The 15939-nt window shown below is 48.3% G+C and overlaps 1 protein-coding gene across 1 annotated transcript in view; it reads right to left on the reverse strand.

Moving 5' to 3' along the window:
* The window catches only part of PLXNA4 (plexin A4), a gene marked incomplete at both ends in the record, with an annotated part of 373504 nt that overhangs the window by 76654 nt on the left and 280911 nt on the right, over positions 1-15939 (reverse strand). The window contains 3 exons of the mRNA XM_080701735.1: positions 701-901; positions 12858-12972; positions 15453-15552. Coding sequence (XP_080557861.1) covers positions 701-901; positions 12858-12972; positions 15453-15552 — 416 coding nt within the window. The remainder of the gene's footprint in view (positions 1-700; positions 902-12857; positions 12973-15452; positions 15553-15939) is intronic.

The following is a 15939-nucleotide window of genomic DNA, read 5'->3' on the forward strand; positions in this document are numbered from 1 at the left end:
AGGGTGACAGAGGCCAGAGCCAGGGCTGGAAGGCACAAGGCAAGAAGAATAGCACAGGGGCAGAAAAGGGACACATAGTTAGGGACACTGCATGCAGACTGGGTGCCTCTGACTGGACATTGGCGAAGCTTGGACTTACTGCAGTGTGCACGCACACACTGGACAGGGTTGAGCTGACCTAAGCTCCCTCTTACTCAACTGCTCCCTTGGCTGACACATGTTCTGTCTGGAAGCCTACTTTGTGAGGGCAGAGCCTCCATGAAGGTTAGAAAAGCACGGAGGCCTTTGCAGGCTAAAATGGCACACTTAAATCACATCCATGAGAAGGCAGAGGTTAGGGCCTCCGGAGAGGCTCTCAGGAAAAGGATGGGCCTGCCCGCTCCTGGAGCCTGACGCCTTGAAAATACATCAGCCCACAAACTGTACCAGAGGCGCCATGGCTGGCCATAGCCCCTCTCACCCTGCCTTGGGCACATGACCCTTTTCACAATAGGGCTGCAACTAGGTTCAGACACTTGCTGGCTTCCTGGTGGCCTCAGAACCCAGTGTGCTGCAGTGTGGGTGTGAAGGGGCAGGGGGGCTGGACAGGGTGGGGGAAGCAAGTGGGCAGGAAGCCGGAGGGACTCATGGGTGTCAGGGAACCCGTGGAGCTGAGCCGGTGTGGCTCTGGGAGGAGAGCCGGGGTGGGCGGGCGGCTCACCGAGGTGTTTTGGCACTGCACGCTGGAGCTGTTGAAGCGCAGGGCAGGTACCCTCTGCTCACTGCCCTGGATGTTCAGGATGCACTCGTAGCCACGCTGCCCCGACTGGGGCTGTGGGAGGTTCTTGGCCTTCAGTGTGATGGGTTTGATCACCTCCACCGGCACCAGGATCTTCTCCACTCGCAGCAGCTGGGGGCAGTCCTGGGGACAGAGGGCATAGCTCAGGTTGGGCTGCAATGGCAAAGGGGCAGGGACCTTTCCAGACATCGCTCAGATGTTCACCCATTCCACAGACACATCCCAATGGCCATCTGTGTCCACCCTGGCACTGTGGGTAAGGACGGGGGTTGAGAAATCCCAGGTCTTGGGGTCACTGTCTTGAGGCCACTTCTCATGGGGCTGGCCCTGGCTTCAGCAGGTTCAAGACCTCCCTGTGCTCTCCATCCTCTGACACACCTGTGTTGACCCCCAGAACTCCTCCTCCCAGCAGTATGACCCTGCTGCCTGGATGTCCTATCCCACTGGGGACTAATGGCCTCTTTGCCAGACAAGTTCCAGGCAGCCATACATTGAGTCAGAGGAACTGCACAAGGTACAAAGCCCCACTGTGGCTCTGATTCTGGAACATGAATCTGACCACAGTTGGAGGGCCAGGAGTCTGAATTTGGGAATCTCTGGAATAGGCTCCAGTGACCTTTCTCATCCAGAGCCTCTGACTGGGCTCTGGAGATTACCTGGCCCCAAGGAAATGCCCCCTAGAGCAGATACACACTGAGCTGTTCCTGGATGCTAGCAACAGATATGCTCATCCCCAGAGTGACATGGGGCCCAGAGGACTTTCAGAAGTAGGGGGGAATGCCTGGCGTGGTGGCGCACGCTTGTAATCCTCGTGCTTGGGAGGCAGAGACAGGAGGATAATGCAGGTTTGAAGCCAGCAGTGCTGGTTTAAGAGACCCTGTTTTCAAATAAAAATATATAAAAAAATAGGTCTGGGAGTGTAGCCTGAAGGTAGATGGGCTTCCAGGAACCCCAGTACCAACCAACCAACCAACAAACAAACAAACAAACACAGAAAAAGAAAAAAAAGCAAAGAAAAAAAAGAAAAAGAAGTAGGGGGGAAAATCACTGGGCATTCTTTTCCTGAGACAATAGCTCTGTTCAGCAGACTAGAGTGAGGGGAAGAATTCAGAGGAAGGAGGGTGGGCATTCTGCCCCATTGAGAGGTAGAGGCTGGTGTGTTGCCAGGTTCTCAGGAACTGGGAGAGTCAGTATTCTAGGACCGACTGGCATGGGCCAGAGCTAGGCCATCTTGACACTAGCAGAGCCTGGCCGGTCCCATTAGCTCTTGAGTTCCTTCCTCTGTGGCTCTGTCAGGGAAGGGATGTCAAGAAAGATGGCTTCTGGACAGGGTGACCATCCATAGCACAGCACCCAGGTCCCTTAGGGGCTCACTGCTGATCTTGGCAGAGGCTGCTTTCCTCCACCCTACAGCTGGTCCCAGCAGTGAGACAGAAAGGAAGCTACGGGTAGATGCAGAGTGGAGGGATCCCAGGCAACTGTCCCCAGCTGTCACCCCGCAGTAAAGGTGAGCTCCTAGCTTCCTGTGTCACTACGCTGAACCCGCACTTGGAGGGGAAGACCTGGTTTGGCTGGAGTGCCAGCCCAGCTTCTGATGGCTACAGCTCCCTGAATAGATCCTCATTTGAAGACTCAACTTCCCCATCTGTCAGTTGGGTGGGACTCCCCAAGGTTCCATCCATCTTAATTAGTCATGGTTCTAGGACTTGGGGTGGTTATCCCTCTGTCGCTTTTGGTCACGCAACAAGAAGAGAGGAGGAAAAAGAGGAAACATGGAAATAGGAAACAGAAAGAGGGGCAAAGAAAGCATGAGGGAAACTAGGAGAAGGGGGGGGTCATAAAAATGAGACCACTGACCACTGAGGAGCCAGCAATGGGGCCTTGCTTGGGAGAGTGCCCAAGGCCCATCAAATGTCCTCCCTCCAGGATATCCACACCATTCCCTGAAGAACGGCTAGAAGGAGAGCAGTAGATCCAGCAGTTCCATTCCTGGGGGTGTACCCCAAAGAACCGAGGGCAGAGACTTGAGCAGATGCTTGTGCACCCATGTTCACAGCAGCATCATTCACAACAACCAAGAGATGGAAGCAACCCTGATGTCCAGAGAGAAACAAAAATACAGCAGATAGATACAATGGAATACCATCCAGCCTTAAAAAGGAAGGATATTCTGACACATGGAGGAAAATACTATGGCATGGCCAAGTACTGAGGACATATTGCTAAGTGGAATAAGCCAGACACAGAAAGGCAAGTACTGTGTGATTCAACATACACAAGGCATCTAGAGTAGTCAGACTCAGAGACAGAAAGGAATATGGTGGTCTCTCACAGGAGCAGGGAACAGGGAGTTGTTAATGGGCAGAGGTTTAGTTGGGATCGAGGGGAGGTTTGCCCAACAATGTGAATGTCACTGAACTGTACCTTGAAAGCTGCTTAAGATGGTAGATTTTTATCCTTTGTGTGTTTTGTTATAATTAAAAACAATACCAAGCCAGCCATGATGATGGTGGTGCATGCCTGGAATCCCCGTACTTTGGGGCCTGAGACAGGAGGATCACAGGTTTGAGGACAGCCTCAGCAACTTAGTGAGGCACTCAGCAATTTCGACACTGTTTCAAAATAAAGTACGAAAAGGGTCTGGGGGTGTAGCTTGGAGATAGGATGCCCCTGGATTCCATTCCCAGTACCAAAAAAGCAAATAAACAAGCAAGCAGTAACAATAAAAACAAAAAAAGAGGAGAAGCAGGGAGGCAGGCCAGCAGGGCAAGCAGACACCACAGCAGCTTTGACCTTGACCTTGACCTGGCCCATATCTTCAAGGCTCTGAAGTTTCTGGAGACCTTGAGGTCTTCTATAGGGAGTGTTAGTTGCTACATCCTATGCCCCTCAGCTGTTCCCTGAGCCCCATGCTTTGTCAAGCTGAGAACATGGGACACAGAGATGAGAGGAGGGTTTGGGGGAAAAGGCTGAATGATGCTCGGGATTGAGGCAGGAGGTGTGTGATGATGAAGACTCAGGGTAGGAAGAGTGGGCAGTTCTCACAGCCACAGGAACCAGGCCATTTGCCCTGACTCTATCCTCCCTCTGCTGAAGCCCTGAGCGGCCTGCCCACCAGGGAGCAGGGTCTCCAGGTGGAGAGACAGCCAGGAAGTGCTCCCTTCTGCCTCTGGCATCAAATGTTGCCAGTCAGGATTGTGCATCAATGGGAAAGAGAATCCCGGAGTCCACTGACCAACCTCTAGTGAACCCCTTCTACTTCAAAAAAGAGAAACTGAGTCAGGGAGAGGAAAATCAGTGGCTCGGTGTGAGCAGGTAAGCTAGGAGCTGAAGAACTCAAGTGTCAATGGCTAGAGTCACCATCCCCTTCTTCCATCCTCTTCTTGGAGGATCAAGTTCCTACCTGGAGGCAGAACTGCCTGAGGATGGAGTGGTGGGTCAGCAAGGACGACCCTGGTCAGGAGTTGTGAGACCTTCCTAAGCTGGGATGGGTTGGGGGATGACTGTTTCCATACAGGACAGGAACAAGAGCAACAGCTCCTCAATTGTCTCCTGTTAGATTCTCAGTGAGGCTTGTTATGAGTTCTCTAATGAGTCCCGATTAGCAGTGCCCCATAAAGGCCTAGTTTGCATATAAAAAGGTTGGTGGCTCTGAGAGTAAGTTCATTAATAATAATTGGAGAGGCCCAAGGCTGGGCTAGGCACATTTCCCTTTAATAGTGCTGCTGATTGACCTGTGGCCTCTTCTAATTGAAATGTAAAATGGCAATTTCCCCCTAGGCAACAAGGCATGAAGGGACCATGTCCACCACCCTGCCCCTTCCTGCCACTCCAACATCCCAGAGTCTGACCCGCCTCCTGCTGAGAGTCCAGGTGCAAAGCTACCTATGAATCTGAAAGTCGTGAGAACTGTCAGAGAGACCCCCACACTCCTCCACGACTGGACCTTAGGCCTTGCTTCATGGTGCAAAACCTCAGGTCTCCCAGATCTGGGTCTTCAACGTTTGAGGTTCCTCAACTGGATGGGGAGTCACGTAACTAGAGAGCAAAACTGTCTTTTGCTTGCTAGTTTCAGTATCTTGATAAGTACTCTTCACCTTGCTTAGCCTAACTGTAAATAAAGATTAAAATTCCTCCTCAAGGTACATTCTGGGAGATAAAAGGAATTAACACAATGAAAGTGCCTGGCACTGAGAGAACAAGCATTTAACAAATGTTTGTTCTTCTTTCGTCTTCCCCCAACTGCTCTACATTTTCACGTCATGTCCAAAGGACTTGGCTCCCTTGCTGCTGCCTCTACGCCATTTGCATAACTACCCCCAAAGTTCCCATTTTCAACCTTCTTATGTAGAGCCTGAAGAATTGCAACACCTCCAAGTGACCCAAACATGAGGGGGACAGGAGGAAGGTACCAATTCTTGGCTACTGCTCCCCTAGTGGTGGCCCTCTCTCCTGAAGCTACCTGTTCCAGGTGTTCTGAGACAGGAGACCCACCAGCCAATCATGTGGCTCCTCAAATTGGGGGTCTGTGGGAACTCCTAATTTATATCTGGTTGGTCAGAAGTACAGGTGACAATATCAGACTCATGATTAGTGTCTGAACTGGGACAGTCCTGTGGGACTGAACCCTTTAACTTATGGGATCTGACCCTAACTCTAGGTAGATAGTGTCAGAATTAAACCAAAATCTAGGTTACTCATTTGGTGGCTGCAGAGGATTGGGGAATTGCTTGACATGGGAAAAACGTCCACACATTTGGCGTCAGAAGTGTGAAGTATGGAGAACAGTTTGTGTTGCTTTTAGTACCAATGCTATTGTTAAACCAACAGATAACCTGGGATACACCATCATATAATATTTTTGAAGCTCAGTTTTCTCATCTCTACAGTGGAAATAACAGATAACTTAAAGTGTGGTATTCAAAATACCAATCAACTGTATTAACTTAAAGTGTGGTATTCAAAAATACCAATCAACTGAATGAGTGCTGGAGTGACTAGAGTTGTAGGGAACTTTGAAAGCTAAGCAGGCCTTCTGGAAGTGCCTATGTACCAACCAGTAGGAAAGTATTCTAATACTTGAATATTTTAATAATTGGTATGTTGTAACCTGGCATGGTCATATAGTTGGGTAGTGGCAGGCATGATGATTAACATTGTTAATTTTACACAATGGTTTAATTCAGTGCATACTACACCGTCTCTATCATCTTACATATATTTTTCCATGGGCTATCTGATTCAGAGCACAATATAGATGGTCACCCCCAGATATCGGGGTGAAGATTAGGACTTCCCTCAGTGCCCACACTGATGAGGAGCACAATATTTTCATCCGATTATCTTACTTTTATCCACAGATGAGAGATTATCTACCCCCAAACAATGTGTTTCCTCTAAAACATACCACTTTTCTCCTTTCAACGAGGGCATTTTTCTGAACTATCACTTTCAGCTCTTGGAAGATGGAAAACACTTGTATTTCACCTGATTATTTGAAGACAAATGAAAGCTGTAGGAATCAGTCTCCCCTGGAGGCTGTTCTGCCTGTGGCTACATTGTACAGTTGCAGGAATGGACTGAGGGTGAGGCGGGACGGTGGCTTGAGCACAAGCAAACCTTTAATGGCGCAGCTTTTGGGAGGTGGTTTCAGCTGAGGCTGGGCCAACTGTTCAGCCCCATGAATAATTTGGTCCCCATTTAAACTAACACAAAATAAAGATAGCACTGCTAATCACAGGGAGCAGGAACCCAGAGCAAAAGTCTGAAAGCAAGAGAGATGCCTTTCCGTACACCATGTCCAGCATGTCAGTGGCTGCTTTATACAGAGGTTTCATTCCATATTTAAATAATTGAACAAGGACATAAAGAATGCTGCCTAGCTGGGACAGAAAAAGCTGCCTCCGGGGCTTGTGTCACTGGGGAGGGGGGGCTATAGGCTTGTGGATTTACAGTCTCCATTGTTTACAAGATGGGAGCTCTAATTCTTCTAGTTGTTATAGCAAAGTTGGGGAATGCAAAGCTCTAGGGGACATGAGGACTTGGAGGTAGCTAAGGAATAAGTGATTTACAGGTGACTTCTCCTCCCCCCATATCACCCAGCCTCCATCAATTCCAAAGACAAGTCAGCACTAGCCCTAACCCCCCGCCCCACCAAATTTCCATTCACCTTCTCAGACCCATGGTGCCCAATACAAAATGTAACGCATCATATATTTTCTTGCTGTTTCCCTGGTTTATAATGCCATTAGTGTGATCTACGATGGGCTGGGTTATGGAGAAAGCAAAGTAATAATATAGAAAGGAAATACCCATAACCCTAAGGGGGGAGGGAACATGAGGTTGATGGAAAGCACAGTTGTCTGAAGAAATGGCAACCCAGTAATTAAAAACCTGAAAGGGGGGCAGTGCATGGGCTGGAAGCAAGTTCCTAGACTGAATTTGACTTTGTTTTCCAAAGTAGGGTGAATAGCAAGGCAGCGGTGGTTTTGTACCCTTGGGTTGGAACCCAGGAATGGCTCCCCTACAGTTGGGGAGGCAGAAAGACTAATAAGGTGTTCTGGCCTAAGTTCCCTCCAAAGGCCAGAGGGGGGGGGAGGGTAAATTCTCTTGATCTGCCCCTGTCTTTGGACATGGGGTTTATTTCAGTACCAGGGGCAAAGCAGCAATCAGGGTCCTTCTGAAGCCCTAGAGTAAATTTGACCCTGAAGATGCCAGAATTTGCATTATCTGTCTTGTTCCAGAAGTCTTCTTGGGGATATTGGGATGGTAGGGGATGTTGGGAGAACCTTTCAAGCACAGCTTGGCATATCAAATAGAATTCATTTCATCTCTTCTGATCTTACAACTGTTCTCTGGAGTAAGCTTGCTTGTTGAACTTCAAGAGGAAAAGCCGTGGCTGGAAACCTCCTCTCTGAGCTGTACACCTGTATGCCAGATGTACATGACCTTTCTAGTAAAGCCCATCCAGCTGGTGCCCAGAGGATATGGTTTCAGTGGCAGCTCACTTTGCTTTTCAGTCTAGATGAGAACTAGCATCAAAATAGTCCACTGAGGACACATTCTTGTCAATAGATTTGTTTTGCCATGGAAGCTTATCTTTGTTCGTCAGGAAGCACCATTACTCATTGGTGAGTACCTATAATCATAGTACTTGGGAGGATCAGACAGGAGGATGGTGGGTTTGAGACCAGCTGCAGCAACTAAGGGCAACTCTCAGCAACCTATGGAGATCCTGTTTCAAAAGAGAAAATCAAAAGGACTAGGGATGTAGCTTGGAGGTAGAATGGACTCAATTCTCAGTACCAAAAAACCAAAAAAACAAAAAGAAAGAAAGAAAGAAAGAAAGAAAGAAAGAAAGAAAGAAAGAAAGAAGAGAAGAGAAAAGAAAAACAAAGAATCACCATTACTAAGTGTGAGAGCCAGATGGAGAGGTTCGGGGCCCATGGAGATGCCCACTTTACTGCAGACAGTGCTTCCTCCTGCTCTGTTCTGATGCTGGGAGAACAGGCCCGAGCAGGAAGGCACTGCCAAACTATTCCAGTTTCACCTCATTTCTCCTCTCCCTTTTGTTTGGTACCCGGGCTCTGGCAGCCGATCTGAAGGTCCAAAGTTGTTATCACAATGCCGTCATTTGTTGAAATAAAATCAATCCTTGTAATTGGAATATCATTCCTACTAATGACACATGTTATTGGGCACCCTACTTCTAATAATTATCATTATGCTTAAATACTTGCTATTCATGTAACAACAAAAATGATCCATCAGCTCCCCATTCCAGACCAATAACTTCGCCTGAACATGCTCTTTGTTCAGGAAAAAATATTAAAAAGTGTCATTTAATATGCTTGATGATAGTTGACAAAGCCAATGTTGAAAGTAGAAGGTGCACAGATGAAAGCATTCCTGGGGATACGAGATGGTGCCGCCAATGAAAAGCCACCTGGCAGCCTCTCTCCTAACAAAAGGACCCTGTCTGCATCCTCCCACCCCCGACTCAAAAGGTAGACGGAAGAGAGAAACAGGGGACTTCCAGAAGGATCCACTGAAGCCGGGGCTGTGGCCTGGATAGCCAGAGGAGTTGCAGACCCCAAGGCTGAGTGTGAGACACCCTATCAGGTACAGCTGGGAGAACGAAGCCTAGACTCCACACTCACCCTATCAGATCACTTCTCAGGTACTGATGGCTCTTAGGTGCTTTCCAGTTTGTTTCTGCTTACAATTATAGAAATTTGTAGATTGTGTGGACCAACTGCCTCATTTTATGCATTTCCAAATACAGACGTACAGATCTCATATACACCTTGAACCTCAGTGCCTTGCACATGGAAAATACTCAGGGTAATGAAGGAGGAACAGTTACATCATAGCTGCTATAGTTTAGATCTGGGATGTCCCTCAAAGGTCATATATTGAAGGCTTATTTTCCAGTGTGGCACCACTTGGAAGTGGAGATGGAACTTTAATAGATACAGCCTCCTGGCAAGGTCATTGAGGGCATGATGAAGGAGAGTATTCTCTCTCCTTCTCCTTCTCCTTCTCCTTCTCCTTCTCCTTCTCCTTCTCCTTCTCCTTCTCCTTCTCCTTCTCCTTCTCCTTCTTCTTCTTCTTCTTCTTCCCTCCTCCTCCTCCTCCTCCTCCTCCTCCTCCTCCTCCTTCTCTTCTTCCTCCTTTTCCTCCTCCTCCTCCCTCTCCGTCTCCCTTTCCTTCTTTCCTTTCTCTCTCTCTCTCTCCAGCAGCCACCACAATGTGAGCGGTTTGTTTTACCACACGTTCCCTGCCATCATGTGCTAACTTGCCAGAAACCCAAAAGGAACAGGTCCATCCAACCATAGACTGACGCTATCCCAATCTGTGAGGCAAAATAAACCTGCCCTCTTTTAGGTTGATTTATCTCAGATATTTGCTATAATCGCTGAAAGCTGATTAACTCACGAACAAAGCTTTGGAGTATCAGGCTGTGAAAATGTTATTTTCCTAGGGTAGAGAGAGGGCACTTGTCTCTGGGGGCTTCCACAAAAGTATCTCTTGATTGTATAGTTTTTTTTCCTTTTTATTATTCTTTATTCCTCCTATTATCTTCACCCAGAAATAAAAACAAAACAAACCCAAAAGCAAATATGGGAAAATTACTATATTTCAATTAGCAGTCAAGGCCTTTGGTTTATTAAGATAGTGACCTCTCTCCATTGACTCAAAATGGCTAGAGTTAGTCAATAGTTCACAGATATTCACTTAATTATTTCCCCCTTGGTACATTCATCAGGAAGATGAATGGTTACAGCCACATTAGGTGTTCAACGCTGGCTTCTCTTTTATGTTCACATTCAAAATGGCCCTGCTATTGAGATGGCCAGAATATAATCTTGGACCAGAAATAAACCCTTAGAGCTTCCTCTCATAGAATAATAAACATCCAAGATAAAGAGGAATCAAGAATCATTCCACATGACAATGTGATAAGGGAGACATGGGTGATTCCAACTTACCCTGGACCCTCTCACTGCAATGGTCTATCAGATTACCATAAGGTGTCCCATGGGAAATGGAAAAGATTGAAGGACAGCAATGGGTCCATCTTCATGTCCCTCTATCAGCCATGCTCCCCCAGTACTGCTCCTTTCTTGGTGGCACTGGCATCAAATTCTCTGAAAGACTGAGTCCAGCAGTTCTTGCCAATACCTGGCACAGAAGGGGTGTTGTGCTTGGCTGGAAGTCTCGGTACTCAAAGGCATCTTCCTCCTACAGGGATCCTTGCACTGTGCAGGGAAACCTGGCGGCTCTTGCTTTGTTCTCTTCTGGTTCTTTTTTACCTTCAGATGCAAGCTCTTTTTATATACTTAAAAGAAAGAAACTTGGGAAGAGAGGAGCAAACAAGAAAGAAAGAGCAGAAATTGCCAACCTCCTTCAAGATAATTAAATGATTAGAGGCCTTTGAAATCTATCAGATAGTTCAAATTCTTTTGGTTTCATTTTAGCTTTGGGCCTCACTGTACATAAAACTTTTGCCATATACACCAGTCTAGGAAGGTGGAGAGGGGCTGGGAACCATTTTGTCTTGTTTCCCATCAGGTTACCTGCAGATTTCAGATGGAAAGAACAAGAGGATGCTTCCGGGGGCCCTGTCCCCCACTTTGGGGGATCAACAAGCCTTTCTGCTGGGTTGATGAGAAGGTACAGCCTTTCACCAGCTTTTCATGCCAAAGTTGTGCCTGCTGGATGACTGACTCACAGCTCTCCTATTAGCTTTAGATACATCGTCTTTGTAAAAGAGAAGCAGAACACTGACAAATACCTAGGAGATGCACACTCCTACTTAAATCCAAGACGTAACTATTTCCTTCCCTTTTCCTGATCTGAGGGCAGCCAGACTCCACTGCGGAGGGAGGGGGCCTACGTCAATGGCTTCTGCAGTCTCTTCTGGCTTCCATCTAAAACCCGCCAGGAACTTGCTAGAAGTTAAGGCAAAGTGGCTTCCAGCCTTGTTAGTGTTCCAGACTGGTGTATCAGGCAGGGGATTTGTGTGCAGAGAGGACCAAAGAAAAATGAAATTAAAAAGCAATGGACTATCTGGCGGATTTTAAAGACCTAGAGTCATATAACTGTCTTGATGGAGATGTCAGATTTCTGCATTTTCTTTCTTGGTTGTTCCCCTTGCCCCCCACTCAGCTGGGATTATTTTGTCTCCCAGACATCCTCACCACTCCTTACCTTACCTCAAAAGCGAGTCTCTCGGCTTACTCCCCAACTGGAGAAGTGCTCTGTGCTCAGGACCTGGGCAAAATGTGCTTGGAATTTTTGATGGCTGCACAGAATTTAGTCACATCCCACTGTGCCAGGGAACCAGTGTGGCAGGTGTGGGGATGGGGTGCATTGACGTCTTTCCTCTCAGCTTCAGATGCAAAGTATCTCCCTCCTGACATTAAGAGTCTGCCCAAAGTTGGGTTTCTAGTGGAATACAAGTCTGGGTGAAGGGGGTGAGGGCTATGGTGGGCCTCTCTATATATTCAATGCCCTTCCTGTCCTCCAGTCTCTCTGCATCGAGACAGACTGTGGGGCTTGCCATGTGGTCAGGACACCTGTGCAGGTGTGTGAAGGGGATCAGAAGGTAGCACTGCCCAGGCAGGGAAGCTGTGTGATGTTGCCAGAGAATCCAGTGGAATCCAACAGCACTGCATATATTTTATATTTAGTTTTCTATCTTTCCATTCTCAGTAACAACGTTATAGAGCACCCTCTCCATTGAGAATGAGGGGCCCCCAAACAGGAGTCACACATGCTTGTAAGAAACACCACAATGTCTGAACAACGTACTTTTCGAAAGCGTACTTTTGCCTGCTGCCCTTGAGGTTTTTGCCCTCGAATTGGCACTCTAACAGAGGTAGCTGCATGGGCAGAAAGTATTTCTCTTTTGGCAATGAAGATTTTGCAAGGAGAAGAATAAACACAAGAAGGAAGGAGAAGACGACATTGTGGGTAGAATGCAGGTGAGGAGAAGACTCCAGGTAAGCAGTCTTCAACTTGGGTAGACCAGCAGACCCTCAGGAGGGCTTGCTAAAGCCCCCTCAGCTGCTATGGCTAGAGCAGGTGACCTGGCCTTTCTCCCAGGTCCTCAGGCTCCCCGTGGTCCTGAAGCGCACCTAACCATGGACTCTGGCTAATCTACAGACCGTTCACTCCCTCCTTCCTTCCTGTTCCTCACAGGTCCATTTTGGTATCTGTTCTTCCCTGTGACCAGTGCTGGGGAGAACAGCCAAGGAGCCTGTGCATAGTCCCATTGTGTATATACAATTATTTTTAGGATATACCTCCCATTTCTCCAGAATTATTCTTACCTGGGTGGAGTGACCTGGAATGCCCTTTGTCTGTAACTGAACCTTTAGGACTGGTCCAGAACCCAGGGTTTCAGTACAGAGCTTTAGCCTATTTCCTCTTTTCATGAAAAGCTGGGTGGGGCTGGGGAGGAACAGGATGGTCCTAGGGGCTGCCTTTGGCTTCTCCTTTTCAGAGAAGGCCTGTCTGGTGTACCCTATGTTCACAGCAAGCAGCACTCACCAGTCTGTAGCCAAGGACCTACCTCGGGCAGCTTCACTCGGCCTTCCTGGAAGGAGCAAGTCTTGGGGTCGTGGGTACAGACGTGCCTGTATTTACACCAGTGGCAGCGGTACGGGCTCTCCACGCAGGACAGGCATCTGGGCATGGGTGACAAGAGGCACAAATCATGGAACTTGAATGATCCCAAGCCTGGGGCTCATGTTTCTAGGGTTTAGCAGATTATTTTACTATAAAGAAGAACCACCCTCAAACACTCAGGAAGGGCAGATCTTATACAGATCCATTCCTATTCTCTCCAAGGCCACAGGATCCAAGAGTCCTGGGCTCCCTGCTGCTCACTGAGAACCCTGGTCCCCAGAGCCCAATCAGCCTCCTTCTGCCTCACAGGATGATGCTGTCCTTTGCTGAAGAGGGGAATGATAAAGACCAGAGTCGAGGAGCTTGTCTGGAGACCGTGAAAGTTGGGGCAACTCAAAACTCAAGTTCTAATTCAAACTGACTCCGGTTCTCAGCTGCCAAGGATCCACACAGAGCCCCCACCCTGCTGGCGTGAGCTACAGAGACTGCTCTCTGGGTATGAAGGGTTTCTCCACCCATTTCCACCCTCTACCTGCAGGAAACAAAGGTCACTTTGTGAGAGCTCCGTATTGCTTGAACAAGAGATGAGCATGACCTTTGCCAGCACCAGCTTTGTCTTCTACAACTGTGGCATACACGTGGTTCTCATTTGTCAAAAACTCAAATGCCTTGACCCCCAGGCCAAGCCCTTCCTGGTGTCCTGGTCTACTGCCCACATGGTCTTGGTCCAGTGGCCAGAAGGATGCCCTGTGTTTCCCACAACACTGTCCTGCCATCTGGAGGACCTTTCCCCTTCCCTTCACTTGGCCACTACTCCACCAGGGGAAAGGTGGCCTCTCTGGGCCCTTCTCCCATGCAGCTCTGCACTGAAATCTCTGGGGCAGTCCTGGTCACCTTGTGTTACACATCACCATCTAGTTTTTACTAGAGTCTACCAAGCCACAAAGTCCTGGAGGGCAGGGGTTGAGTCCTTGAGCTTTATTAATTTTTGATTTTTCTGTATGGAAAGAGTAACATTAACAGATTGTGTTATACAGAGTGGGTGCTTGAAATGATTTGATGGGCAGAAGAGAAGCTTTACATATGACTCTGTCTCTCCTCATTGCTTTCCTAAGGGCTAAGAATGGAAGAAGGGATGAGGCCACCAAGAGTCATGGATGGCTTCATAGCAAAAAACTAGACGAGAATCCAGTATTGGAACAACTCGCTTTTGGCTGGGAGGGCTGGGCATCTCCTTCCTTAGGGCCCCCAAGAGAGCTAAGTTCTAGACTCAGGGCTGACCCCAACAGATCGCCAGGCTCTAAAATCCCACCAACCTAGAAGCCAGAAATGTTTTTGTTTATGTCAGCTACCTATCCTGCATGCAGAGGAACACACAGCAGCATGTTAAAGCAAGCAGGGATTTTGGAGGTCAGGCCCTGTGGTTCTTAAACTAATCCTGGGGAGTCCATGGAGAATTGTGAATAGTTGTGTGGGGCTCCTAGAGACGGGATCCTGGCCCCCTTCACCTCCCACCAAGTAGCTCCTATTTCTGTTCTTTTTTTTGGTGTGTGTGTGTGTGTATTGGGCTCCCATACCTAATTTCAGTTGAAAAAAGGTTTCTAGGGTGAAGAAACTTAAAAATGGCTTGCGTATCTACAATCTAGTCCAACCCCATCATTTTATAGAGGTGGTAATATAATAATAGCAAAACATGAGCAGAGTCCCATGAGCTACGCCGAGCTTAAAATGTGGCCCTATGATGGCCTTTTTGCTTCTTATGGTCATCCTATAGATGAAGCAGGGCACTCTGCAGGGTAGTTACCAGCACCGTGTCCCAGCCCACATCGTCCTTAGGAAAGGCGCTCCTGCAATGTCAGTTATTAAACATTTGAATGCTAGCCTTGGAACAAGTAGTCCCCTGCTTATAGAGGATGCCAGGGCTCAGAGTGGTTACATTTCACTGCTGGTCTGACCCTAGAACCCAAGCCTCTGCCCCCCACCCCAACCCAGCCTTGGGTGCTCAAGTTGAACAAAGCCGGAGCCAGAGCCAGGCTTCCTGACCTTTCAAGTCAGCGCCTGTCCACCTGGCCCATTTCTGCCTCCCTCTGGGAGTAGCCTGTGTCCTAACCCAGGACTACAGAGAGCTGAACATTTAGGTGAGATGCTAGGCCACCCCCTCCTCTGCCCTCCCCAGGGTTCTTCTCCCACCTCCAGTTCCTTCTCTGAGCATCATGCTAGCTGCTCTTTACTTCTGGTGAGATACACCACCCCAACAGATGGTGGGAATGGAATCAGGTTAGAAAGATTTATGCCAGAGAAGATGCATGGGCTGGGGATTTGGAGAGCCCACCCCACAGATCCTCACCTAGGCGCTTTCTAATTTTTTCCATTAACCCTGTGAACATTGGAGGAGCAGGAATCATTTCCTTTTTGGTGTAAAAGAGGCTCCTTTGGGGCCTGCACACAGTTAATCCTTGAGACAGGTATGGGTTTTTCTGATCCCTCCCCAAATCCTGACCCCAGCAACAGGGAGCTGAGTGGATCTGGGAGCACTTACGAGTTGTGGACGCTGCAGTTGTAAAAGACAAAGCTGGTGCTGGCGAAGGTCATGCCTGTCTCCTTCGACTTGAGTTGCAGCTGTACAACATGGTGGTCCCCTGCAAGGCAGAGCCAGCCAAGAGGTCAGGGAAAGGCTGAGGCCCAACCCAGCACCCTGATGGAAGTAATGCATCCCAGGAGAGGGGAGCCTGCTACCCTGGAGGGCTTGCAGCTTTCACAGGCCTCTGACTCAGCAAAGCAGTCTTGGGGCAGCCCCCAGAGCAGCTGCAGAGAGCTATTCTAGACTATTTTCCTTCCCTCAATCACTCATCCCCCCCATGCACAGGCATGGGCACACACACACACACACACACACACACACACACACACTGACAGGTGTTCAAAGGTGCATTCACATACATTTTGTTCTTGCCCATCTGACAGAATCCCGAATACACACAGTGATGAGCAACCAGGGAGAAATAACATGGTGCCTCTCAGGAAGG

The sequence above is a fragment of the Muscardinus avellanarius genome, assembly GCF_963383645.1.
Source record: "Muscardinus avellanarius genome assembly, chromosome: 9".
Classification (NCBI taxonomy): Eukaryota; Metazoa; Chordata; class Mammalia; order Rodentia; family Gliridae; genus Muscardinus; species Muscardinus avellanarius.